Source organism: Pristiophorus japonicus, chromosome 26 (genome assembly GCF_044704955.1).
Source record: "Pristiophorus japonicus isolate sPriJap1 chromosome 26, sPriJap1.hap1, whole genome shotgun sequence".
In the NCBI taxonomy this organism is placed as follows: Eukaryota; Metazoa; Chordata; class Chondrichthyes; family Pristiophoridae; genus Pristiophorus; species Pristiophorus japonicus.
In genome coordinates this window covers 20,746,903-20,773,215 of record NC_092002.1, presented here as the reverse complement: position 1 = coordinate 20,773,215, position 26,313 = coordinate 20,746,903, and the positions used below count along the sequence as shown (strand labels likewise).

The following is a 26,313-nucleotide window of genomic DNA, read 5'->3' as shown; positions in this document are numbered from 1 at the left end:
CCGAACTGGCCTCAACAACTTTCTGTGGTAGAGAATTTCACAGGTTCACAATTCTCTGAGTGAAGAAGGTTCTCCTCATCTCGGTCCTAAATGGCTTACCTCTTATCCTTAGACTGTGATCCCTGGTTCTGGACTTCCCCAACATCGGGAACATTCTTCCTGCATCTAACCTGTCTAAACCCGTCAGAATTTTATATGTTTCTTTGAGATCCCCTCTCATTCTTCTAAATTCCAGTGAAAATAAGCCTAGTCAATCCAGTCTTTCTTCATATCTTCGATCAGTCCCACCATCCCGGGAATTAGTCTGGCGAACCTTTGCTGCACTCCCTCAATAGCAAGAATGTCCTTCCTCAGATTAGTAGACCAAAACGGTTCACAATATTCAAGATGTGGCCTCACCAAGGCCCTGTACAACTGCAGAAAGACCTCCCTGCTCCTATACTCAAATCCTCTCGCAATGAAGGCTAACATGCCATTTGCCTTCTTCACCGCCTGCTGTACCTGCATGCCAACTTTCAATGATTGATGTACCATGACACCAGGTCTCGTTGCACCTCCCCTTTTCCTAATCTGTCACCATTCAGATAATATTCGGCCTTCCTGTTTTTGCCACCAAAGTGGATAACCTCACATTTATCTACATTATACTGCATCTGCCATGCATTTGCCCACTCACCTAACCTGTCCAAGTCACCCTGCAGCCTCTTAGCATCCTCCCCACAGCTCACACTGCCACCCAGCGTAGTGTCATCTGCAAACTTGGAAATATTACATTCAATTCCTTCGTCCAAATCATTAATGTATATTGTAAATAGCTGGGGTTCCAGCACTGAACCTTGCAGTACCCCACTAGTCACTGCCTGCCATTCTGAAAAGGACCCGTTTATTCCTACTCTTTGCTACCTGCCAATCAGTTCTCTATCCACGTCAATACATTACCCCCAATACCATGTGCCTTAATTTTGCACACTAATCTCTTGTGTGGGACCTTGTCAAACGCCTTTTGAAAGTCCAAATACACCACATCCACTGGTTCTCCCCTGTCCACTCTACTAGTTACAACCTCAAAAAATTCTAGAAGCTTTGTCAAGCATGATTTCCCTTTCATAAATCCATGCTGACTTGGACCGATCCTGTCACTGCTTTCCAAATGTGCTCCTATTACATCTTTAAGATTAGCGAGACTGCTAATCAGATTACTGTTGGCTCATGTCCACATTAGCTAATGTAACCCTCATCCATGCCATTGTTATCTCCAGACTCGACGATTCAATGCTCAGGCCAGCCTCCCACCTTGCACCCACCTAAAACATGAATTCACTGAAAATACTGCTGCCCGTATCCTAACTCTCACCAAGTCCTGTTCACCCATAAAGCCTGTGCTTGCTGACATAGATTGGCTATCGGTCCGGCAACGCCTTAACTTTAAAATTCTCATCCTTGTTTTCAAATCCCTCCATGGCCTTGTCCCTCCCTATCTCTGTAATCTCCTCCAGCCCTACAACCCCCCGAGATCTCTGCGGTCCTCCAATGTTGGCCTCTTGTGTCACCATTTAATCGGTCCACCATTGGTGCTGAGCTCTGGAATTCCCTCCATAAACCTCTCCACCTTTCTCATGCTACCTCTTTGACCAAGTCATGTGGTCCAATGCACCTGTCCTAACATCGTCTTATATGGCTTGTTGTCAATTTTTTTTCTGATAAACTATCAAGCACCTTGGGACGTTTTACTATGTTAATGGCACTATATAAATGCAAGTTGTTATCGTTGATTAGCAGTTTAACATGGGCGGTCTGCAGGATAGCTAACAAATGGGAGACGTTATAGTAACATTGTAGAGAATGTTCTTCTGACATTGAGGCTGAAGCATGTTATTGGTGTAGTGTAGAGCGAGCTTTATTTAGCCATGCTACACCTGATCTGTGGGTGCAAACGTGCAAAAGTGTTCCATGCCCAGCACTAGCATCTGTCGTCTTAATGAGCACAATACTCAACTACGTAATGAGAACTTACTTAGTTGAGGTTGGTGCTCATTAAGATAACAGATGTTAGAGCTGGGCATGGAACCTTTCCCATATCTATGGTCCCACAATATTTATTTCCTTGTGCTATGGACAATGAGATAAACTCACCTCAAAGCACTTGTGCTTGTGATCCCCACAGTCACCGAGGCCGAGAAATTGGCTTCGTTAGCGCCTCCCGTTATCGCCTCCGGGCGCGCGCTAACGGTGCGCTAACCGGGTAGCGACCAGGCGCGATGATAACATCAACCCCCGCCATATTCGGCGCATCGCCCCGGCAACGCCCCAGACCCGAACTTACGTTCCGCCCCCCCGCAGCATTGCCGGGCGGAAATGCTGACAGTCGCAGGAGGCATCCATCGGGAGGCCAGCCGCTTCGGGGGGGCAATACTTAAAGGTGAGGTGGCTGAGGTAAGTAAAGAAAAAAATACACCTTCTCCCTTGCAGGTTTTTTTGCGAGTTCCTCCCCGCGATCGATCAGCCTGGCAACCTGTGGGATCGCAACTGCCGTAGAGGAGAAGGTACGTTTTTTTTCCTTCGCAGGGCCTGCAGCAATGGCGCTGTCCTTTAAGGGAGGGAAGGAGCCTTTCAACATGGCAGCGCTGCTCAGCCCAGTGAGCATCATCATCATAGGCAGTCCCTCGGAATCGAGGAAGACTTGCTTCCACTCTAAAAATGAACACTCAGTCCCTGTCACAGGTGGGACAGACAGTGGTTGAGGGAAGGGGTGGGTGGGACTGGTTTGCCGCACGCTCCTTCCGCTGCCTGCGTTTGATTTCTGCATGCGCTCGGCGATGAGACTCGAGGTGCTCAGCGCCCTCCCGGATACACTCCCTCCACTTAGGGCGGTTTTTGGCCAGGGACTCCCAGGTGTCAGTGGGGATGTTGCACTTTATCAGGGAGGCTTTGAGGGTGTCCTTGTAACGTTTCCTCTGCCCACCTGGGACTGGTTTGCCATGTAGGAGTTCCGAGTAGAGCGCTTGTTTTGGGAGTCTCGTGTCTGGCATGCTCCACTCACCACCCTGCCTGCTCCAGGAAGGAAGTGGAGCGACTAATTTAGTGCTCCATGGCCTTCCTAGAGTGCAAACACCAAATTTTTTAAAAGTTTGTAACCATTAGCATCCGGTGCTATTTTTTAGCGTCCCAAACGGGGTGCTTCCGATTTTCTCCCCCTAAGTATCTTATATTGCTTTTACACTGGTGCTAAGGAACTAAGGTTCTAAGGAACCAGTGTCTGTGCCATCCCACTGCCTTAAGCTGTGGCTCAGTGGGCAGCACTCTCGCCTCTGAATCAGAAAGTTGTGGGTTCACTCCAGGGATTTAAGCACATAAATCTAGGCCAACACTCCAGTGGAGCGCTGCACTGTCGGAGCTGCCGTCTTTCGGATGAGACGTTAAACCGAGGCCCCGTCTGCTCTCTCAGGTGAACATAAAAGATCCCATGGCTATTTTGAAGAAGAGCAGGGGAGTTCTCCCCGGTGTCCTGGCCAATAATTATCCCTCAATCAACATAACAAAAACAGATTATCTGGTCATTATCACATGGCTGTTTGTGGGAGCTTGCTGTGCCGCGTTTCCCACATTACAACAGTGACTACACTCCAACAGTACTTCATTGGCTGTAAAGCGCTTTGAGACATCCAGAGGTCGTGAAAGGCACTCTATAAATCCAAATCTTTCTTTCTTTATCCCAGCGGCTGACTCGTACAGCACTTTTACCGAGTGAATAGTGGCACTGCTGTGTCACCCACTGAGTTGGAGGTGGGTGGAACTTGTGGTTTTAATTTACTCATAAACTACAGTCTCCGAACTCATGACCCAAACTACAGCAACTGCTCCCGACTACAGCAGGCTTATTTCCCCAGCAAAGCACAGTGAGTGGAGGATAGTTACACAATACAAATTCTGTGCGTAAAATCAGTGACAGCCACTTATAGCAGTGCGGTTCCCAGGAGTGATAGACAGGGGGAATTACCCAATCAGCTCCATTCAGGCCGGGACTTGTGGTGTCGCTACATGCAGCTCACCTTTTGTCGTGGGCTGTGTGAGTCCAGGGCCATGATAAAGAAGGCAGTTATTCACGCCACTGGGAAAGTCGTCGCCAGATTTCTCCTCAACCGTCTTCTCCCCATGGCCGAGGAGCTCCTCCCGGAGTCGCAGTGCGGATATCGTCCCCTCCGGGGCACAACGGACATGATTTTTGCAGCATGTCAGCTGCAGGAAAAATGCAGGGAACAGCGCCAGCCCTTATACATGGCCTTCTTTGACCTTACAAAGGCCTTTGACACTGTCAACCGCGAGGGTCTATGGAACGTCCTCCTCCATTTCGGATGCCCCAAAAGTACGTCACCATCCTCCGCCTGCTCCACGACGACATGCAGACCGTGATCCTTATCAACGGATCCATCATAGACCCAATCCACATCCGGACCGGGGTCAAACAGGGCTGCGTCATTGCCCCAACCCTCTTCTCAATCTTTCTCGCTGCCATGCTCCACCTCACAGTTGACAAGCTCCCCGCTGGAGTGGAACTAAACTACAGAACCAGTGGGAACCTGTTCAACCTTCGCCGTCTCCAGGCCAGGTCCAAGACCACTCCAACCTCTGTCGTCGAGCTACAGTACGCGGAAGACGCCTACGTCAGTGCACACACAGAGGCTGAACTCCAGGACATCGTCGACGTATTTACTGAGGCGTACGAAAGCATGGGCCTTACACTAGACATCAGTAACACAAAGGTCCTACACCAGCCTGTCCTCGCCGCACAGCACTGCCCCCCAGACATCAAGATCCACGGTGCGGCCCTGGACACCGTGGACTACTTCCCATATCTCGGGAGCCTCCTATCAACAAGAGCGGGCATTGACGACGAAATCCAACACCGCCTCCAGTGCACCAGTGCAGTCTTCAGCCACCTGAGGAAAAGAGTGTTTGAAGACCAGGCCCTCAAAACTGCCACCAAGTTCATGGTCTACAGGGCTGTAGTAATATCCGCCCTCCTGTATGGCTCAGAGACATGGACCATGTACAGTAGACACCTCAAGTCGCTGGAGAAATACCACCAACGATGTCTCCGCAAGATCCTACAAATCCCCTGGGAGGACAGATGCACCAACGTTATTGTCCTCGTCCAGGCCAACATCCCGAGCATTGAAGCACTGACCACACTCGACCAGCTCCACTGGGCAAGCCACATAGTTCACATGCCAGACACGAGACTCCCAAAGCAAGCGCTCTACTTGGAACTCATCCACGGCAAACGAACCAAAAATGGGCAATGTAAATGTTACAAGGACACCCTCAAAGCCTCCCTGATAAAGTGCGACATCCCCACTGATACCTGGGAGTCCCTGGCCAAAGACTGCCCTAAGTGGAGGAAGTGCATCCGGGAGGGCGCTGAGCACCTCGAGTCTCATCGCCGAGAGCATGCAGAAATCAAGCGCAGGCAGCGGAAGGAATGTGCGGCAAACCAGTCCCACCCACCCTTTCCCTCAACCACTGTCTGTCCCACTTGTGACAGGGACTGTGGTTCTCGTATTGGACTGTTCAGTCGCCTAAGAACTCAGGTTAAGAGTGGAAGCAAGTCTTCCTAGATTCCGAGGGACTCCCTATGATGATTCACGTAACCACCTGGCTCCCTGATACCAGTTTCCTAGGATCTGAATTTACAGCGTGCCAATATAAGAGCAGCTCCAAAGAGAGAGAGAAAAAAATGTTAGTAATTAGGAGGAATCTGGGCATGTTCTGGGAGCATTTGTGAAGCTGGCGTGTTTCATTCATAAAGTGTAAGGCAGGTGTGAAATTGTATTACTCCAACCAAATGTAGAGGTAGTCATGCACACGGTGTTACTGCTGTGCCTGCAATTGTCACTCAAGCCTAAATGTCAGCTATGGCTCAGTGGGTAGCACACTAAGTCAGAAGGTTGTGGGTTCAAGTCCCACTCCAGAGACTTGAACACAAAAATCTAGGCTGACACTCCCAGTGCAGTGCTGAGGGAGTGCTGCACTGTCGGAGGTGCCGTCTTTCGGATGAGACGTTAAACCAGGGCCCCGTCTGCTCGCTCAGGTGGACTTAAAAAATTCCATGGCACTATTTCGAAGAAGAGCAGGGGAGCTATCCCTGGTGTCCTGGCCAATATTTATCCTTCAATCAACATCACTAAACCAGATTATCTGGTCGTTATCACATTGCTGTTTGTGGGAGCTTGCTGTGTACAAGTTAGCTGCAACAGTGACTACACTCCAAAAATACTTAATCGGTTGTAAAGCGCTTTGGGACGTCTGGTGGCCATGAAAGGTTTAATGTCTCATCCAAAAGATGGCACTTCTGACAGTGCATCATCATCATAGGCAGTCCCTTGGAATCGAGGAAGACTTGCTTCCACTCTAAAAATGAGTCCTGAGGTGACTGAACAGTCCAATATGGGAATTACAGTCTCTGTCACAGGTACAGACAGTGGTTGGAGGAAAGGAAGGGTGGGACTGGTTTGCCGCACGCTCCTTCCGCTGTCTGCGCTTGATTTCTGCATGCTCTCGGCGATGAGACTCGAGGTGCTCAGTGCCCTCCCAGATGCACTTCCTCCACTTAGGACGGTCTTTGGCCAGGGACTCCCAGGTGTCGGTGGGGATGTTGCACTTTATGAGGGAGGCTTTGAGGGTGTTCTTGTAACGTTTCCTCTGCCCACCTTTGGCTCGTTTGACCTGAAGGAGTTCCGAGTAGAGCGCTTGCTTTGGGAGTCTCGTGTCTGACATGCGAACAATATGGCCCGCCCAGCGGAGCTCCCTCAGCTCTGCACTGGCAGTGTCCAGCCTAGATTTATGTGTTCAAGTCCCTGGAATGAGACTTGAAACCCACAACCTTCTGATTCAGAGGCAAGGGTGCTGCCGGTTGAGCCACAACTAACGCTTACCATGCTGTGATATCACATGGATATTCTATTAAATTTGAGCAGGACCCTAATGTTATAGCGTGAGATGCCTACATCCATGCCGGGACACCTCAGTCCTCTATATTTGTGTATTTTCAGCTGGTCAGAGGCTGACAGGGGCCGGACATGTTGTCTTGAAGGCCCCTTTTTTTTGCTGACCTCATCAAGTTCCTTTGCCAGTGTCGCTGTGAATCAAGTGGGCTGCCTGCCTCTCAGCCTCGACGCTGCCCTGTGATAGCACAGGGGAGGAGCTTCATGATGTCACTGAAGAGGAGTTTCCACACACAATGTCAGCTCCCAGTCTCCATCTAAGCAGCAGTGTGAAGGAATAACACAGGAGCGCAGCGAAGGACTGGAGGCAGTAAGTACCAAACCATCTTATTCTGAACAACAATCCGTTGGATTGTGTGGCAATTTAGTACAGTACCCTTCTCCTTTAAGGTGCTAGCCCTTATGCAAGATGTATCTTATTTGTCTACCAGTGATTGCTCCGGTTTTAATGGGTGGGATTGCTATGGGCTGTTTTAATGATTAATTGTGCCATTTCAGACCCTTCTTTCCTGTAGATGCAAGCATTAGTGTCGAGTGAGGAATTATTTATTCATGATTTATTAATGATTCACTGTTTAATGTTCACACCACAAAGCAAATCTCTGTTTCTGATCCTTACCCCCTCCCACTCCCACTCCCCCTCCCTGTGAGTATCCCTTATGCAGCATTTCATCGTGCACAAATCTGTCCCGAAACCGCTGCAGAACAGGTATTCTGCAGGGTCCTTAATCCCCTGATCGAGCGGAGTGAAGGGGTGGGGGAGTGAGGGGTGAGGGATGGGGAGGGTAGGTGGAGGTGGGGGAAGTAAATGTGGAGTGATGGGGGAGTGAGAGTGGAGTGATGAGAGAGTAGCAGTTGAGGATGGGGTGAGTGAGGGAGGTGGGTAGGGGAGTTAGGGTAGAGGATGGGTGGAAGGAGGGTCCAGGAATGGGGAATGAGGGGTGGAGGGATGAGGGTAGGGGTAAGGGGAGGAGAGTAGGAGAGTGAGGGATGAGGAGTGAGGATGGAGGGAAGAGGGAGGGAGGAGAGTGGAGGGTTGGGGAGTGAGGGAGGGGGTGCGGGGAGTGAGGGAGGAGGGTTGAGGGAAGGAGTGCGGGGAGTGAGGGGGTGCGAGGAGTGAGGGTGAGGGTGAGGGAGGAGGGTTGAGGGGTGAGAGAGGGGGTATGAGGAGGGTTGAGGGATCAGGGAGGGGGTGCGGGGAGTGAGGGAGGAGGGGTGAGGGAGTGCGGGGAGTGAGGGAGGGGGTGCGGGGAGAGAGGGTGAAGGGCGGGGAGAGAGGGTGAAGGAGGGGGAGTGAGGGTGAGGGAGGGGGTGCGGGGAGTGAGGGAGAAGGGTTGAGGGTGAGGGAGGGGGTGCGGGGAGTGAGGGGTGCGGAGAGTGAGGGAGGAGGGTTGAGGGGTGAGGGTGAGAGGCTGCGGGGAGTGAGGGAGGAGGGTTGAGGGGTGAGGGGGTACGGGGAGTGAGGGTTGAGGGAGGAGGGGTGAGGGGAGTGAGGGTGAGGGAGTGAGGGTGAGGGAGGGGGGTTGAGGGAGGAGGGGGGAGGTTGGGTGCGGAGAGTGAGGGAGGAGGGTTGAGGGGTGCGGGGATTGAGGGAGGAGGGTTGAGGGAGGAGGGGTGAGGGGAGTGAGGGTGAGGGAGTGAGGGGGAGGAGGGTTGAGGGAGGAGGGGGAGGTTGGGGTGCGGAGAGTGAGGGAGGAGGGTTGAGGGAGGAGGGGTGAGGGGGTGCGGGGAGTGAGGGTGAGGGAGGGGGAGTGAGGGAGGAGGGTTGAGGTTGGGGTGCGGAGAGTGAGGGAGGAGGGTTGAGGGGTGGGGGTGCGGGGAGTGAGGGAGGAGGGTTGAGGGAGGAGGGGTGAGGGGGTGCGGGGAGTGAGGGAGGAGGGTTGAGGGAGGAGGGGGGAGGTTGGGGTGCGGAGAGTGAGGGAGGAGGGTTGAGGGGTGGGGGTGCGGGGAGTGAGGGAGGAGGGGATTGGGGGTGCGGGTTCGGGTCGGGCCGTGCTGCAGTGCGCTGCTTGCCGGGTCGGGACGGGGGCTGTCTCCTGCCCTGTCACTCAGGGATCCGTCTGCAACACAAGGGGAGGGAGATGAATTACAAAAGAACAATGCGGCGAAACAGCAAGCTCTGGGGCTTTGCGATCCGAGCGAGCGTTATGTTTTGGCAAACACTGACAGTAAATAGGACCTGTCCACCTGCCCTGTCCCGTCCCTCATTGTTCTCCCCGAAAGATGGCCGGGTTACGGTTGCACTGATTCCAGCCTGCCTTTGCCTTCCTTCATACCTGAGATTGGAAGGTGAGCGGAGCGCACTGTTCGACTGTGGGAGGCGGCATTGCACCAGGCCGACATGTTCTCGCCCCTCGCCCCCACAGTCACTGAATCATCAGACGCAGGAGCCCCAGGAAGGGAGCAAACTGCTATCACAGTCAAGGTCATGGTTATCTCCAGCACAGGGTGAAATTAGCCAAAGACTTGTATTTATATAGTGCCTTTCACCACCCCCCCCCCCCCCCAAAGCCTTCAGTGTTGTGATGAAGGAAACACAACAGCCAATTTGTACAGAGTAAGATCCCACAATCATTAGTGTGATAATGACCAGATCATCATTTGGTTGAAGGATAAATATTGGCCTGGGGGACAGGGATAACTCCTCCTGTTCTTCTTTGAAATAGCACAGTGGGATGTATTTTACATCCACCTGAGAGAGCAGAGAGTGTTTTGGTTTTGACGTCTCATCTGAAAAATATCACCTGCGACAGTGCAGCGCTCCTTCACACTGCACTAGAGTGTCAGTTTAAATTATATGCTCAGGTCTCTGCAGTGGAACTTGAACCCACAGCCTTCTGACTTTGAGATGAGAGTGCTACCAATTGATCCATGGCTGACACTTTACTGTAGGCTATTTCTTGCAGGAGCATAAGAGCGTTGTGGGACAAGCCACTCCAGACCTGAGAGGGGAACTCGTAGATGTATCGAAAATAGTGAACAGCGTTGAATATTTTGCGCTGTTAGACCGAGGTCCTGTCTGCTCTCTCAGGTGGACATAAAAGATCCCATGTCACTATTTCAAAGAAGAGCGGGGTAGTTTTTCTTGGTGTCCTGGTCAACATCACTAAAATAAGATTATCTGGTCATTATCACATTGCTGTGTGTGGGAGCTTGCTATGTGCAAATTGACTGCCGCGTTTCCCACATTACAACAGTGACCACACTTCAAAAGTACTTCATTGGCTGTAAAGTGCTTTGGAACGGCTTGAGGTCGTGAAAAAGAAAGACTTGCATTTATATAGCGCCTTTATATAAATGCAAGTCTTTCTTCCATTAGGACTAAGATCAACTAGCTCAGCATGGCTTGGAGAATAGAATTTGAGACCCCTAGGGTCAGAAGGTTGTGGGTTCAAATCCCACTCCAAGGACTTGAGCACATAAATCTAGGCTGACACTCCAGTGCAGTGCTGAGGGGGTGCTGCACTGTCGGAGGCGCCGTCTTTCGGACGAGACGTTAAACTGAGGCACTACCCTGTGGCACTATTTTGAGGAAGAGCAGGAGAATTATCCCCAGTATCCTGGCCAATATTTGTCCCTCAATCAACATCACTAAAACAGATTATCTGGTCAATACCACATTGCTGTTTGTGGGAGCTTGCTGTGCGCAAATTGGCTGCTGCGTTTCCCACATTACAACAGTGACTACACTCCAAAAGTACTTCATTGGCTGTAAAAAGCTTTGAGACGTCTGGTGGTCATGAAAGGTGCTATATAAATCCATTTCTTTTAATCCATGTGACTCGGTGTCTTTACCTGATAGACCACTAGGGAGAATAAAATTTGTAATATCAAAACCTAACTATTCCCTTCGGAGTCTCCAGTTCTTGTGAACGTGCTGCTTCTTATGAAGCACTGGCCGCCTTGTTCAAAAGATGGTAAATATCCTTAAACATTCTCCTTTTTGCTTTTCAGACTCTGCTCGGAGGTCACTACCCTGCTGCACCCGTGCAACCCCACCGCTCCCGAGTGATCGCAGTCGCGTAGGGACCAACAATGAGTAGCACCATGGAGAACAACCTGGAAAATAATATGGAACCTCGGTCGGAGCAAGACGAGATGCAGCGATGTGCTGACCAGATCACGGATGAGGTGAGTGATGAATCCACAAAGGAGGGAATATTTTGTCACAATATAAGAGCAGTGCTGGACAAGTCTCCCAGACTTGACGGGGGTCTCATCGATGTTCATTAACATGAAACCGATCCATGCCAGTGTTCATGCTCCACCTTACCTCATCAACATATCCTTCTATTCCTTTCTCCCTCATGTGTTTATCTAGCTTCCCCTTAAATGCATAGAAACATAGAAAATAGGTGCAGGAGTAGGCCATTCGGCCCTTCGAGCCTGCACCATCTTTCAATATGATCATGGCTGATCATGCAACTTCAGTACCCCATTCCTGCTTTCTCTCCATACCCGTTGATCCTTTTAGCCATAAGGGCCATATCTAACTCCCTTTTGAATATATCTAAAGAACTGGCCTCAACAACTTTCTGTGGTAGAGAATTCCACAGGTTCACAATTCTCTGAGTGAAGAAGTTTCTCCTCATCTCGATCCTAAATGGCTTACCCCTTATCCTTAGACTGTGACCCCTGGTTCTGGACTTCCCCAACATCGGGAACATTCTTCCTGCATCTAACCTGTCTAATCCTGTTAGAATTTTATATGTTTCTATGAGATCCCCTCTCATTCTTCTAAATTCCAGTGAATATAAGCCTAGTCGATCCAGTCATATGTCAGTCCTGCCATCCCAGGAATCAGCCTGGTGAACCTTCGCTGCACTCCCTCAATAGCAAGAATGTCCTTCCTCAGATTAGGAGACCAAAACTTTGCTATTCTTCTCAACTCTATGTAACTCAATCATAATTAATCCTTGCCACTGGACCAAGACCTAGCTCTGTCAAGCCCGTGTGGTGGCTGGTGTGCAACGGCCACCATACGTTAAAAAAATCCACGCACAGGCATCTTCCCATCCTTCAGGATGCAGTTTGTGACCAGCAGTATTAGGTCCTTGATTGAAACACCTGTGAATTCACCCCTTTTTTGGTGGAAGCAAGTCATCCTCGATACGAGGGACCGCTATGAAGATGATGTAACTCGATGTTCTGAGTAGGGTAGTGAAGATAAACCCTGGAATAATTTATTGACTGTTGGATATGGTGATGAAAGGAGTGGGTGGGGTTTTGTGGATGGGTGGGGTTTTGTGGATCTGAAATGGGTGTGATCTGTGTCTATCGATAGAGAGATGGCAGAAATATTAAATCATTATTTTGCTTCAGTATTTACCAGGGAGATAGAACAGATGGACATGACATTGAATGAAGAGATTAGTAATGAGATAAGTGTATTTAAAATAAAAAGAGGGGATATATTAAATAAACCAATCAAACTCAAAGAGGATAAAACCCCTGGTCTCAATGGATTGCATTCACACATTTTAAAAGAATCTAGGGAGGAGATAGCGGAGGCATTAATGCACATATTTAATAATTTGTTAGAAAAAGGTGTAGTGCCAGAGGACTTGAGGATAGCTAACATTATACATATATTTAAGAAGTGGGTAGAACATGTCCAGGGAATTATAGACCAGTCAGCTTAACATCGCTGGCAGGAAAAATAATGGAATCCTTCTAAAGAAAACTGAGACCTAATAGAGGTCTTTAAAATTATGAAAGGTTTTGATAGAATGGATACAGAGAGAATGTTTCCACTTGTGGGGAAGAGTATAACTAGAGGCCATCAATATAAGATAGTCACCAAGAAATCCAACAGGGAATTCAGAAGAAACTTCTTTACTCATAGAGAGGTGAGAATGTGGAACTCGCTGTCACAGGGAGTGGTTGAAGCGAATAGTATCGATGCATTTAAGGGGCGGCTAGACAAGCATATGAGGGAGAAGGGAATAGAGGGTTATGCTGATAGATTTAGATGGGGAAAGACGGGAGGAGGCTCGAGTGGAGCATAAACGCCGGCATGGACTGGTTGGGCCGAATGGCCTGTTTCTGTGCTGTCTATCCAATGTAATCCTGTGTGATCTTGTAATGTGGGAACAGCATTCAGTCTGATAACCGATTCTTCTCTTTTCTCGAATACCTCTCCCACTCTGTCCCATTCTCAACTCACTCTATTTTATCCATGGACTATAATTGCCGTCGCCCCTCGTGGAGCCTGTAGTCTCACCACAAGACCATCATTAGTTCACCATTACACTGGAGAACCTTGGGCATAAAGTAGTGTGAGGTATCACTTGGCTTCAGAGGTGTGCCAGAACAAGTGCTGAATGTTCTGTAAACATGCTGATTTTAAAAATATTTAATTATTTGTTCCCACTGTGTACGATCTGCCCATGAAATATAAATGACTTAATGAAGTCTCACGATTAAATATAGCTGTCCTTATTTTTCTAATGAATTCCTTGTTTTGCTTTCAAAGCCTTAGAAGTTGCTGAATTTATTTTGCTTGAAGGCAAGGAAATTAAGGTCTGAGCTGATTGTGCGGTTGGTGACTTCCAACATCATCATTGTTTGCCTGTGCGAACCCATTGTTACACTCCAATGACCCCCATCACATGCCCCCCGAACTCTCCATTCCTCTGACTCTAGACTTTTGGGACCCTACCCGTTGCCCAACCATGAGCAGTTTTTCACTCTGGAATTCCCTCCCTAAACCCCTCCGCCTCTGCACTTCTCCTTTAAGATCCTCCTTAAAACCCGCCTCTTTGCCCTCTTTGACTTTGTTAAATTTCTAGGAAGCACTTTGGGATATTTTTCTACGTTAAAGACTCGCCATGAATGCAGATTGTCGTTAAGGCACCCTGGTCTACATTGGATCCGTGTCCACCAACGCCTTGATTTTAAAATTCACATCCTCGTGATCAAATCCCTCTATGGCCTAATCCCTTTCCACCTCCTCCAGCCGTACAACCCTCGGAGATTTCTGTGCTCCTCCAATTCTGGCCTCTTGTGCATGTCCCATTCCCTTCACCCCACCATTGGCGGCCGTGCCTTCAACTGTCTCTAAGCCCTAAGCTCCAGAATTCCCTCCTTCAGCCTCTCCGCCTCTCTTTCCTCTTAAGACACAATTTAAAACTTACCACTTTGACCAAAGCTGCCCTGTCTTCTTCGACTCATCAATTTATTTGGTTAATAACACTGCTTGTGAAGCAATTTGGGATGTTTTACTTCATTAAAGGTGCTCTATAAATGCAAGTTGTTGTTTCTTTCTACCTTTCTTCCAATCTTTATCTCCTAGGCTCTCACTCGCTGCATCTCTCCCTTGCTATTATTTTTCTATCATCCCTGATTCCTTTTCACTCTCATGTATTCTCATTCTTTATCTCTCAGCGTTGAATTATTTTGTGATATTCATTTGAAGATGTAACTAATTGGTTTTCTGGAATCAATGTTCCTCAGTGCAGTGGACCATATGGAGTGTTCCTCTTTGAGCTAGCTTGGGGCAGCACAATGCCCATATACCTCCCATTATTCCATTGTTTGTTCTCTATTATTGCCTCGATTTTAAAATTCTCATCCTTGTTTTCAAATCCCTCCATGGCTTTCCCTGCCCTATCTCTGCGACCTCTTCCAGTCCGTGCCTTCAGCTGCCTGGGCCATAAGCTCTGAAATTCCTTTCCTAGACCATTTTGCCTCTCTACCTCTCTCCTCATTTAAGACGCTTTTTGACCAAGCTTTTGGTCACCTGTTGTGATGTCTCTAAGTGGCTCAGTATCAAATTTTGTCTGATAATGCCCCTGTGAAACGTCTTGGCACATATTACTACATTAAGGTCACTATATAAAAAAAGAAAGAAAGAAAGACTTGCATTTATATAATGCCTTTCACGACCACCGGACGTGTCAAAGCGCTTTACAGCCAATGAAGTACTTTTGATGTGTAGTCACTGTTGTAATGTGGGAAGCACGGCAGCCAACATATGCACAGCAAGCTCCCACAACCAGCAATGTGATAACCCCAACATCAGTGTCCTCGATCAGGCCAACATCCCCAGCATCGAAGCACTGACCACACTCGACCAGCTCTGTTGGACGGACCACATTGTTCGCATGCTTGACACGAGACTCCCAAAGCAAGCGCTCTACTTGGAACTCCTACATGGCAAGCGAGCCCCAAGTGGGCAGAGGAAACGTTTCAAGAACACCCTCAAAGCCTCCCTGATAAAGTGCAACATCCCCACCGACACCTGGGAGTCACTGGCCAAAGACCACCCAAAGTGGAGGAAGAGCATCCGGGAGGGTGCTGAGCACCTCGAGTCTCGTCGCCGAGAGCGTGCAGAAACAAAGTGCAGGCAGCGGAAGGAGCGTGCGGCAAACCTGTCCCACCCACCCTTTCCTCCAACCACTGTCTGTCCGACATGTGACAGAGACTGTAATTCCCGTATTGGACTGTTCAGTCACCTGAGAACTCACTTTTATAGTGGAAGCAAGTCTTCCTCGATATTCAGGGACTGCCTATGATGACGATGATGATAATGACCAGATAATCTGTTTTTGTTATGTTGATTGAGGGATACATATTGACCAGGACACCGGGGATAACTCCACTGCTCTTCGACATAGTGCCTTGGGATTTTTTACATCCACCTGAGCGAGCAGACGGGGCCTTGGTTTAACGTCCCATCTGAAAGACGGCACGTCCGACAGTGCAGCACCCCCTCAGCACTGCACTGGGAGTGTCAGCCTAGATTGATGTGCTCAAGTCCCTGGAGTAAAAAATACAAGTTCTTGTGGTAGAGCAGCTTGCACGCCATTCTCAGGAGCTGAACGGCCCGCAGTGTGTGACCATTTCATTGCAAAAATTAAATGTCACCAGTTACCTCATAATAAGCCAGCAGCAACCCCTCGGTTGCATCTGCTTTGTCACAGAGACCAGCAGCGCGCTGAAACATTGTGTTTTGTGATGCTAGTGAAAGTGCCACTTTTGCTGTGTCCTCCTTTACTGGGTTCCAGGGAAGGATTACATGTGTGAACAGGCATGGCTCAACAAAGAGTTGCACTTCAACCACGGAAGAGTCACACGGGGCTTCATTAGATGCAGGTTGGCCAGCCCTTCTAAAGGAAGAGAGTAAGAACATAAGAAATAGGAGCAGGATTTGGCCATTTGGCCCCTCGAGCCTGCTCCGCCATTCAGTAAGATCGTGGCTGATCTGATCATGGACTCAGCTCTCATCATCATCATCATCGGCAGTCCCTCAGAATCGAGGAAGATTTGCTTCCCTTCTTAACATGAGTCCTTAGGTGGCTGAACAGTCCAATACAGGAGCCACAGTCCCTGTCACAGGTGGGACAGATAGTCGTTGAGGGTAATGGAGGGTGGGACAGGTTTGCTGCAGGCTCCTTCCGCTGCCTGCGCTTGATTTCTACATGCTCTCGGCGACGAGACTCGAGGTGCTCAGCGCCCTCCACTTCCTCCACTTAGGGTGGTCTTTGGCCAGGGACTCCCAGGCGCCAGTGGGGATGTTGCACTTTGAGAGTGTCCTTGTAACGTTTCCTCTGCCCACCTTTGGCTCGTTTGCCATGAAGGAGTTCTGAGTAGAGCGCTAATCTCTACTTCCCTGCCTGCTCCCCATAACCCTTGACTCGCTTATCAAAGATCTGTCTATCTCCACCTTAAATATATTCAATGACCCAGCCTCCACAGCTCTCTGGGGCAGAGAACTCCACAGATTTACGACCCTCTGAGAGAAAAAATTCCTCCTCATTTCCGTTTTAAATGGGCAACTCCTTATTCTGAAACTATGCCCCCTAGTTCTAGATTCCCCCACGAGGGGAAACATCCTCTCTGCATCTACCCCGTCCAGCCCTCTCTGAATCGTATAGGTTTCAATAAGATAACCTCTCATTCTTCTGAACTCCAATGAGTATAGGCCCAACCTGCTCAATCTTTCTATATAAGACAACCCTTTCATCTCAGGAATCAACCATGTGAACTTTCTCTGAACTGCCTCCAATGCAAGTATATCCCTCCTTAAATAAGGAGACCAAAACTGAACGCAGCATTCCAGGTGTGGTCTCACCAAAGTCCTGTACAGTTGTACCAGGACTTCCCTACTTTTATATTCCATTCCCCTTGCAATAAAGGCCAACATTCCATTTGCCTTCCTCATTACTGGCTGTACCTGCACACTAACTTTTTGTGTTTCATGTACAAGAACCCCCAGGTCTCTCTGTACCGCAGCATTTTGTAATCTCTCCCCATTTAAATATTAATTTGCTTTTTTATTTTTCCTACCAAAGTGGATAACCTCACATTTTCTCACATTATAGTCCATCTGCCAAATTTCTGCCCACTCACTTAGCCTGTCTATGCAGATTCTTTGCATCCTCCTCACAATTTGCTCACCTATCTTTGTATCATCAGCAAATTTGGTTACATTACACTCAGTTCCTTCACCTAAATTATTCATGTAGATTGTAAATAGTTGGGGTCCCAGCACTGATCCCTATGGCACCCCACCAGTTACAGTTTGTCAAACTGAAAATGACCCATTTATTCTGACTCTCTTTTTTGTTAGTTAGCCAATCCTCGATCCATGCTAATATATTACCCCAACCCCGTGAGCTCTTATCATGTGCAGTAACCTTTCAGTGGCACCTTATTAAATGCCTGCTGGAAATCCAAATACACCACATCCACTGGTTCCCCCTTATCCACCCTGCTCATTAAATCTTCAAATCACTCCAGCAAATTTGTCAAAAATGATTTCCCTTTCATAAAACAATGCTGACTCTGCTTGACTATATTATGATTTTCTAATTGTCCTGCTACTACCTTAATTATCGACTCCAGCTTTTTCCCAATGACAGATGTTAGGCTAATTGGGCTATAGTTTCCTGCTTTCTGTCTCCTTTCTTTCTTAAATAGGGTGTTACATTTGCTGTTTTGCAATCCGCTGGGACCTTTCCAGAATCCAGTCCCTCGCCCATTCTCTCTCTCTCTCTCACCCCAATCTCTCTCTCCCTCCCCCAGTCTCGCTCTCCTTCCCCAGTCTGTCTCTCCCCGAGTCTCTCTCTCTCCATCCCCCAGTCTTTTTCCCTCTTCCTCAGTCTCTCTATCTCTCTCTCTCCCTCCCCCAATCTCTCCCTCTCCCCAGCCACTCTCTCGCTCCCCCAGTCTCTCTTTTCCTCTGCCCCAATCTCTACTCCCCATCTCTCTCTCTCCCTCCCCTCAGTCTCTCTCTCTCCCTCCCACCCAGTCTCTCTCTCTCCCTCCCTCCCACCCAGTCTCTCGCTCCCCCTCCCCCAAGTCTCTCTCTCTCCCTCCTCCCGACTCTCTCTCCCCCTCTCCCCCAAGTCTCTCTCTCTCCCTCCGCCACAATCTTGTTCTTTCCCTCTGCGTCAGTCTCTCTCTCTCCCCTTTCCCAGTCACTCCCTCTCCCCCAGTCTCTCTCTCTCTCTCTCCTCCCCATTCTCTCTGTTTCCCTCCCCCAGTCACTTTCTCCCCCAGTCTCTCTCTCTCTCCCACTCTCTCCCCCTGTATCTCTCCCTCCACCCCCCAGCCTCTCTCTCCTTTCGTTCCAGTCATGCTCTCTTCCTCCACGTCAGTATCTCTCTCTCTCTCTCCCTTCCTTAGTCACTCCCTCTCCCAATCTCTCTCTGTTCCCAGTCTTCTCGCTCTCTCCCCTGTCTCTCCCCTCCCCCAGTCTCTCTCTATTTCTTTCCCAGTCTCCCTCTCTCTCCTACCCCCACATCTCTCTCTTCCTCGCCCCCAGTGCCTCTCCCCCAGTCCCTCTCTATCCTGTCCCCATCCTCTCTCTCTCTCTCTCTCTCTCTCTCTCCCGCCCCATCTTCTCTTTTTCTCTCTCTCTCTCTTGCTACACCAGTCACTCTCTCCCCAGTCTCTCTCTCTCTCTCTCCCCAGTCTCTCTCCCCAGTTTCTCTCTCTGTCTCTCCCCCAGTCTCTCTCTCGCCCAATCTCCTTCTCTCTATCTCCCAGTCTCCGTTTCTCTTCCCCCAATCTCTCTCAAGATTCCCAGTTTCTCTCTCTCTCTCTCTCTCCCCCCAGTCTCTCTCTCTCTCTCCCCCAGTCTCTCTCTCTCTCCCCCAGTCTCTCTCTCTCTCTCCCCCGTCTCTCTCTCTCTCTCTCTCCCCCCCAGTCTCTCTCTCTCTCTCCCCCCCAGTCTCTCTCTCTCTCTCCCCAGTCTCTCTCTCTCTCGCCCAGTCTCTCTCTCTCTCCCCCCAGTCTCTCTCTCTCTCTCCCCCCCAGTCTCTCTCTCTTCCCCCCAGTCTCTCGCTCTCTCTCTCTCCCACAGTCTGTCTCTCTCTCTCTCTCCCCCAGTCTCTCTCTCTCCCTCTCCCCCAGTCTCTCTCCCTCTCCCCCAGTCTCTCTCCCTCGCCCCCAGTCTCTCTCCCTCGCCCTCAGTCTCTCTCCCTCTCCCCCAGTCTCTCTCCCTCTCCCCCAGTCTCTCTCCCTCTCCCCCAGTCTCTCTCACTCTCCCCCAGTCTCTCTCACTCTCCCCCAGTCTCTCTCCCTCTCCCCCAGTCTCTCTCCCTCTCCCCCAGTCTCTCTCCCATTCCTCCAGTCTCTCTCCCTCTCCCCCAGTCTCTCTCCCTCTCTCCCCCAGTCTCTCTCTCTCTCTCTCCCCCAGTCTCTCTCTCTCTCTCTCCCCCAGTCTCTCTCTCTCTCTCCCCCAGTCTCTCGCTCCCTCTTCCCCACTCTCGCTCCCTCTCCCCACTCTCGCCTCCTCTCCCCCACTCTCGCTCCCTCTCCCCCACTCTCGCTCCCTCTCCCCCACTCTCGCTCCCCCTCCCCCACTCTCGCTCCCCCTCCCCCACTCTCGCTCCCTCTCCCCCACTCTCGCTCTCTCTCCCCCACTCTCGCTCTCTCTCCCCCACTCTCGCTCTCTCTCCCCACTCTCGCTCTCTCTCCCCACTCTCGCTCTCTCTCCCCCACTAACGCTCTCTCTCTCCCTCTCTCTCTCTCTCTCTCCCCCACTCTCTCTCTGTCTCTCCCCCACTCTCTCTCTGTCTCTCCCCCACTCTCTCTCTGTCTCTCCCCACTCTCTCTCTCTCCCACTCTCTCTCTCTCCCCCACTCTCTCTCTCCCCCACTCTCTCTCTCTCCCCCACTCTCTCTCTCTCCCCCCACTCTCTCTCTCTCCCCCACTCTGTCTCCTCCTCCCCACTCTGTCTCTCTCCCCCACTCTCTCTCTCCCCCACTCTCTCTCTCCCACTCTCTCTCTCTCCCCCACTCTCTCTCTCTCCCCCCCACTCTCTCTCTCTCCCCCACTCTCTCTCTCTCCCCACTCTCTCTCTCTCTCACTCTCTCTCTCTCTCTCTCTTCCCACTCTCTCTCTCTCTCTCTCTCGCCCCCACTCTCTCTCTCTCTCTCTCTCCCCCCCACTCTCTCTCTCTCTCCTCCACTCTTTCTCTCTCTCCCCCACCTATCTCTCCCCCACTCTCTCTCTCTCTCTCCCACCCCCCTCTCTCTCTCTCTCCCCCCACTCTCTCCCACTTTCTCTCTCTCACCCACTCTCTCTCTCTCTCTCTCTCTCTCTCTCTCCCACTCTCTCTCTCTCTCTCTCACCCTCTCTCTCTCTCTTTCTCTCTCCCCACTCTCTCTCTCTCTCTCTCTCTCCCCACTCCCACTCTCTCTCTCTCTCTCCTCCCCCCCACTCTCTCCCTCTCTCTCCCCACTCTCTCTCTCCCCCACTCTCTCTCTCCCCCACTCTCTCTCTCTCTCCCTCTATCTCTCTCTCTCTCTTCCTCTCCCCCACTCTCTCTCTCTCTCTCTCTCTCTCCTCCACCTCTCTCTCTCTCCCCACTCTCTCTCTCTCTCTCTCTCCCCCCACTCTCTCTCTCTCCCCCACCTCTCTCTCCCTCTCTCCCTCCCCCACTCTCTCTCTCTCTCCTCCACTCTCTCTCTCTCTCTCTCTCCCCCATTCTCTCTCTCTCTCTCTCTCCCCCACTCTCTCTCTCTCTCTCTCTCCCCCACTCTCTCTCTCTCTCTCTCTCTCTTTCTCCCCCACTCTCTCGCTCACTCTCTCCCCCTCTCTCTCTCTCTCCCCCACTCTCTCTCTCTCTCGCTCTCTCTCTCTCTCCCCCACTCTCTCTCTCTCTCCCCCCCACTCTCTCTCTCCCACTCTCTCTCTCCCACTCTCTCTCTCTCTACCCCACTCTCTCCCCCTCCTCCCAATCTCCCTCTTGGTTGCCCCTTTCTATCCTCTCCTGTCCCGCAGTCAGTCTCTCTTTCCCTCCCTCTCTCCCCCACTGTCTCTCTCTCATTCTTCCCCCAGCCAGTTCTCCCACGGAGCTGAAGAAAATGTGGCCATGCTGCAAACCTACAACTGTTGGGTGAAGTGCATGTGTGGCTCTGGGATACCGAGCTTGCGCAGAAGGCCCTGTGGATAATCACTCAGTGCACTCAGTGTCTCAGGGCTCAGGGTCAGGCCTGCAGTGGGTTCCAGCGTGCATGCGCCAAAATGGATGCAACGCGCACACGCCGAAATGGGCCTGTTGGGCGCCTGCACGCTGGAGCCCGTGCCTGCAGAACTGTGCGGCCTGCCAAGCCCGGTGTGTGGCAGCATCGAGGGAGCCGGGCCGTTGTGCTCCCGTGCAGTTTAGGGGGCACAGTAGATATGGGGCAAATGCGGGTATTACGGAGCGAGACCGCAGATCAGTCACGATCACGTTGAATGGCAGAACAGGCTCGAGGGGCTGAATGGCCTCCTCCTGTTCCTGTGTTCCCTATGGATTTTGTGCCCAAGTGTCTGGAGTGGGACTTGAACCCATAAACTTCTAACTCAGAGGCGAGAGTGCTGCCCACTGAGCTATGGCCAATAGCATTAGATCGAGACCTTTCTCTGCTGCTATAGGGGCTGACAGACGTTCACCTTGATCTCCAGTAAGAGAGAACACTAGAAAATCCCACATCTACAAGATACAATTGCAGAGCGAGCGATGAGAAAAATAGTGAAAGAGGAACCACTTGGAAGGAGTCCATTTGGCCCATCATGCCAGTTCTTCTGCAGGAAGAATGTTCCCGATGTTGGGGAAGTCCAGAACCAGGGGTCACAGACTAAGGATAAGGGGTAAGCCATTTAGGACCGAGATGAGGAGAAACTTATTCACCCAGAGAGTGGTGAACCTGTGGAATTCTCTACCACAGAAAGTTGTTGAGGCCAATTCACTAAATATATTCAAAAAGGAGTTAGATGTAGTCCTTAATACTAGGGGGATCAAGGGGTATGGCGAGAAAGCAGGAATGGGGTACTGAAGTTGCATGTTCAGCCATGAACTTATTGAATGGTGGTGCAGGCTCGAAGGGCCGAATGGCCTACTCCTGCACCTATTTTCTATGTTTCTATGTTTCTGTTTCTTCCCCGTAGCCCAGCAATTTTCCCCCAAGTGTTTATCCAAATCCCTTTGGAAAGCTACTATTGAATCTGCTTCCACCATGTTCTTGGGGTAGGTGAATGCCTCTGGTACATGGCTTGTGGTACCATGTCACATATTCTGGCCGGCCTCCCACATTCTCCCATACGTAGACTAGAGGTGATCCAAAACTCGGCTGCCCTGTGTCCTAACTCGCACCAAGTCCCGCTCACCCATCACCACTGTGCTCACTGACCTACATCAGCTCCCGGTTAAGCAACGCCTCGATTTCAAAATTCTCATCCTTCTTTACAAATCCCTCCATGGCCTCGCCCCTCCCTATCTCTGTATCTCTGCAATCTTCTCCAGCCACACAATCCTGCCACCCCCTCTCCCCACCCCCCCCCCTCCCTCCCACCCAAGATATCTGCGCTCCTCTAATTCTGCCCTCTTGAGCATCCCTGATTGTAGTCGCTCAACCATCGGTGGCCGTGCCTTCTGTTGCCTGGGCCCCAAACTCTGGAACTCCCTCCCTAAATCTTTCCACCTCTCTACCTTTCTTTCCTCCTTCAAGACGCTCCTTAAAACACACCTCTTTCACCAAGCTTTTGGTCACCTGCGCTAATTTTTACTTATGGCTCGGTGTCAATTTTTTAAAATCTCATAATACACCTGTGAAGCACCTTGGGACCTTTCCCTATGTTAAAGACATTATATAAATGCACATTGGTATTGTTGTTGTGACTGAAAATCTCACACCAGGATTTAAAACAGAAAATGCTCAGCAGGTTAGGCTGCATCTGTTGAGAGAGAAACAGAGTTAACGTTTCAGGTCGATGACCCAGCATCTGCAGTATTTTGTGTCACATCAGGATCTGTCTGGCGTTGACAACTCTTTTGTAACTTAGGGCCTTGAAACATCGCTCAGCCAATGACTGGCAGTGTTGCTAAACAAGCGAGCCAATCATAGAACCCAGCGGCTGACGCAGTTACTGAATATTAACCAGCCTCATGTGAAAGATTAATATCGGTCCATTAGTGATAGTCTAGCAGCCTTTCAGAGGCAAAGTGCTGCGAATATCAATGAACTGCTTTGAAGGACTGTAGAGAAAGCAGCATCCTGTCAACGACCAAGTCAACAAGCATTCCGCATGAATACAGACAATCGGCTGTCCGCTGCCTAATTCTGAGCATGAAGCTTCTCATCTGACTGGGAGCCTTGAATCTCTGAGCTTTTTAACGAGATAAAAGCCGTTTTCAGAATTGATCTTTGACTGTGTTACTAAGAGGACGATTGCAGTAATAAAAGCTCATGTGCATTAGACCGAGGCTCCCATACAACACAGGCTCAGCACAGTGACCGAAGGCAAGGTCAAAGCTGTCAATTTAAAGAGGCTTTTGTAAAGCAATAACTTGCATTTCTATAGCGCCTTTCAAGACATCAGCCCGTCCCAAAGCGATTCGCAGTCAAAAAAAATATGTAGTCACTGTTGTAATGTAGGAAATGTGGCAGCCATATTGCGCACAGCAAGCTTCCACAAACTGTAGATAATGACCAGATCATCTGTTTTTTTGTTATGTGGGTTGAGGGAGAGATATTGGACAGGACACCGGGGATAACTCTCCTGCTCTTAGAAACATAGAAACATATAAATTTACAGCGCAGAAGGAGGCCATTTCGGCCCATCGTATCCGCATTGGCCGACAAAGAGCCGCACGGCCCTCAGTCAGCAGCCCTGAAGGTTACATATAAACCTATGAACAATGGCGGAAAGGTAAAGAGCACCCAGCTCAATCAGTCCGCCTCACACAACTGCGACACCCCTTATACTGAAACATTCTACACTCCACCTCAACCGGAGCCATGTGATCACCTGGGAGAGGCAAAAACCAGATTAAAAACCCAGGCCAATTTAAGGGAAAAAAATCTGGGAAAATTCCTCTCCGACCCATCCAGGCGATCAAAACTAGTCCAGGAGATTAACCCTGGCCTTATTCGATTCCCTACAATACTTACCATCATATCTGCGCAAAAGGTCATCCAGTCTAATCCCAATTACCAGCTCCAGGTCCGTAACCCTACACCACTTCTTCAAAATAGTGTCACGGGATCTTTTACATCCACATGAGAGAGCAGACAGGGCCTCGGTTCAACATCTCATCCAAAAGACAGCACCTCAGGCAGTGCAGTGCTCCCTCAGCACTGCACTGGAGCGCCATACTAGATTTTACTGTTTAAGTCTCTGAGAGTGGGGCTTGAACCCACAACACTCTGACCCAGAAGTGAAAGTGGTCCCCACTGAGCCATGGCTCAACCTCAACCTCATAGTTGTGGAGACGGGTCGTGAAGCGGAGTCATGTGAGGGGTCAATATTGGAGCAGAGGAAGAAGGGAACAGGCAGTGGTCAAGAGTCAGAAGACCAAGGGCTCAGGCTGGGGAAACAGGTCTGAAGGGTTGCGGAGGTAGGGTGGAGTGGGACCACGGAGGGATTCAAAGATGGGGGGGAGTGCACTGGAGGACATCGACCTGAGTCCAAGACACAGTGATGTAGATCCAGCCCCACAGGACAGGGACATGTACAGAACAGTGATGACCCAGAGAGATCAATATTGGACAGGACCCAGGGCTAATGTTTGAGTTGTAAGCCATGTTACGGGCAATTCCAGTTTTTGTAGCAACATCAACACCATACATTTATACAGTGCCTTTAGCACGGTAAAATGCCCCAAGGCGCTTCACAGGAGCGATTAAGCAAACACTGAATCTGGCACTGAGCCACATATGGAGATATTAGGACAGGTGACCAAAAGTTGGGTCAAAGACGTAGATTTTAAGGAACGTCTTGAAGGAGGAGAGAGGCGGAGAGGCTTAGGGACGGAAAGCTCCCTTTTCAAAGTAGCATTTCACTGAATTGAAATCCAAGTCTCAGAGATAAAAGACCAGTGCCTCACCCATTGAACCATCCAGTCCCTCGTGATTTTGTTTGTTTTGTCTCCTTGGCTTAGACTTTACCAGGTCAGGCACCACCCAGTACCCAACTGGGGCCTGGCAACCTGCTCCAAGGCCTCCACTAATGTTGTTCTTTGGCTTGTGATCAGGAGCGACACAAGAACATCTGGCAATGGTACCACCTCAGATTCTCCCTTTCCTAGCTTACCATCCCCTCCCTGGCCCACAAAGAGGCTCCTGGCCTGCACTAGGCAATGCGGTACAGTACTGTTGGGATGAGGAACTGAAGAAAAGGAGGGCTAAAACCTGCACCCCACCCCTCCTGGAAGTTGGCGCTCCATTGTTTGATCGCACTGTGCCGTATCAATAGCTCTAAATGCACCGACTGACCCCTGGGACTCTCAGTTTCAATCCTGGGTCACTGTGGAAAAATGTTGCCTAACAAATTAAAAATTAATTTCAAAGAACTTTTCCCCCACTTTTCCCCCTTCTTCTCCTGGAGGCACAGGCACTAACAGCCTTCTGGAATTCTAGCCCAAATAACCAATCATGTGAGATTACAAAATTAACATTGGCACGCTATTCAACTGTGGGAGGTGTTTTTTTCCATTCCTTAGCTTAATAATTCTCAGCAACACATTGCTATTAAGAATTAGTTAGTTTTTTAAACAAAGGTTTAACAATCACACGACACATTACCGGTTCATCCACTAGGCTTACAACTGCATACCTCATCGTGGATGACCTAGACCCAACTGACTGGGGTTTTATTGAGTCTTGTGAACATCATGTGACTGGCTAGGCCACTCACAGTGCAACAGCTCTACCAACCTGTGAGCATACTCACCGGTGCATACATTACAGGGGTGTTGTGACCAATTGCTGCTGACACCCCCCCCCACCACCCGACCCCAACCCCCCCAAGTTGCTGCCCCAGTTGAAATTGAAGCTGCTGCCTGTAAAGTCAGTCTCCCTTCCTGGCCGTGCATGTA

At 50.1% G+C, this 26,313-nt stretch overlaps 1 protein-coding gene across 1 annotated transcript in view; it reads left to right on the top strand.

Annotated features, from left to right (window-relative positions):
* Positions 1–26,313, top strand: part of LOC139239236 (synaptosomal-associated protein 25) — a 539,314-nt gene that overhangs the window by 396,717 nt on the left and 116,284 nt on the right. Inside the window, exon 5 of the mRNA XM_070867927.1 lies at positions 10,956–11,132. Coding sequence (XP_070724028.1) covers positions 11,037–11,132 — 96 coding nt within the window. The 5' untranslated portion in view covers positions 10,956–11,036. The remainder of the gene's footprint in view (positions 1–10,955; positions 11,133–26,313) is intronic.